Source organism: Trachymyrmex cornetzi, unplaced genomic scaffold (genome assembly GCF_001594075.2).
Source record: "Trachymyrmex cornetzi isolate Tcor2-1 unplaced genomic scaffold, Tcor1.1 scaffold960, whole genome shotgun sequence".
NCBI lineage: Eukaryota > Metazoa > Arthropoda > Insecta > Hymenoptera > Formicidae > Trachymyrmex > Trachymyrmex cornetzi.
Window position 1 is genome coordinate 22,697 of NW_017300312.1, and position 1,850 is coordinate 24,546.

The 1,850-nt window shown below is 50.5% G+C and overlaps 1 protein-coding gene across 1 annotated transcript in view; it reads right to left on the bottom strand.

The window, feature by feature from the left end:
- Window positions 1–708, bottom strand: part of LOC108769862 (uncharacterized) — a 1,021-nt gene extending 313 nt beyond the window's left edge. Inside the window, exon 1 of the mRNA XM_018521081.1 lies at window positions 35–708. Coding sequence (XP_018376583.1) covers window positions 35–708 — 674 coding nt within the window. The remainder of the gene's footprint in view (window positions 1–34) is intronic.
- Between the last annotated feature and the right edge of the window lie 1,142 nt (window positions 709–1,850).

A 1,850-nucleotide genomic window follows, 5' to 3' on the forward strand; every position in this document is an offset into this window, starting at 1 on the left:
GGCCCGGATAACGGCGGGCCAGGACAGGTCCGGCCTGATAATACTGATCAGCCGACCCCTCTCCTCCGCCCACGCGAGGCAATCCCGAAGCGTATGGCCAGCTGTGTCGCAGAGTGCGGCACAGTGCCAGCACCTTTCGCTATCCTTGCCGATGCGGCGCAGATACCAGCCAAAACAGCCATGGCCGGTGAGCACCTGCGTCGCATGGAAGGTCAATCCTGCCCGCGTGTCCATCCACTTCTCCAGATGGGGCCTCATCGTGTCGAGGATTCCGCTCCCACCACGATTTGTCCGAGGCAGCCACTCCTCCCATTTCTTCATCAATCTCCTCCTCGCCACGCTTTTGATGGACTCTATTGTTTGAACCGACACTGGGTCATTTCCTTCCTCCTTCAATTCCGCTACTCTCTCGTACACCTCCAGGTGCACCTGTGCTGCTAATTTAAGTGGCGGCATTTCAGCAAGGGCCACGTTGACGGAGTGGGCCGTCGTTCGGTACGCCCTAATAACGCGACCTGACATTCTCCTTTGGGCGGCACGTAGTACGCTCTGTACCCTTCGGTTGCTACGCACCTCCGGGGCCCAGACCGGCGTTCCGTATAGGGTCACCGAGCTCACGACGTAGTTATACAGTCGCCGTACCTTACCGTTGGGCCCGCCTAGATTGGGTAAAAAAAGCCCACTGAGAGCCATAGCAGTCTTTTCCATCTTTGGAGCTATTTCCTTGAAATGCGCCTTAAATCGCCACTTGCTATCTAGGATGAGACAAATATTTCATCCGGGTCCCAACCTGGACCTCCACTCCCGCCACCTTCACTTCCATTTCCATGGATGGTGCCGGCCTTCCACGGTTATTGAATCCTGCCTACTGTTTTGTTCGGAGCCACTTCCAGTCCGAGTTCCTTCATCTTCTCTATCACGGAGGAGATGACTTCGTTGGTAGATCTTCACCTCCTCTTAGTTCTCATCAGCCGCCAGGATCAAAGTGTCGTCCGCATAGCAGGTGACGGAACAACCAGTCGCCGTCTCCCCGCTCTCCACCGGAAACGAGAGCCGCCTGCACCCCAGATACGCCCGCACTATTCTTCTGAGGTAGGGAGGCACGCGGTGCTCCCATAGCGCCATTCCAATCGTCTCCCACGGAAGGGAGTTGAACTCGTTCCTGATGTCCAATGATACCCCTTATCAGCTCTCTCCGCATGGAGGAGATGCTCAAAATGTGCACCATTATTTTCTAAGCATAACAGTAATCGACGGCGAAAGTTACGTTGTACATTTCCAAGCATTAAAGGAGTTATCGCTTCACAAGCTCTTCTTATTCTTTCCATCATATTCAATCTTGTCGTTGGAGCTTCACTATACACTGCATCTTTAACGTATCCCCATAAAAAGAAATCAAGGGGGTTGAGATCCGGTGATCTCGGAGGCCACAGAACTGGTCCACCTCGCCCTATCCATCGATTTGGGAATCTTTGATTCAAAAACATCCGTATAATACGAGCATAATGAGCAGGAGCACCATCTTGTTGATACCATAAATTTAGTCTACCTAACTGCAAGGAGAACCTAACCTAACTGCAAGGGGAACATTCTCTAGGTATGCTGGCAAATCATTTTCGAGGAATTCCAAATATATTGGACTATTAATTGTATGTTCAAAAAAATAAGGTCCAATGACTTCGCCATTGCAAATGCCTACCCATATGTGTAAACTCCAACGATGTTGATTAAGCACCTCACGATACCAATGTGGATTTTCTGGTGACCAATAGTGGCAATTATGCCTATTGAGACTACCATTCCTGATGAATGTTGCTTCATCACTGAAACAAACATTACTGAAAAAATCT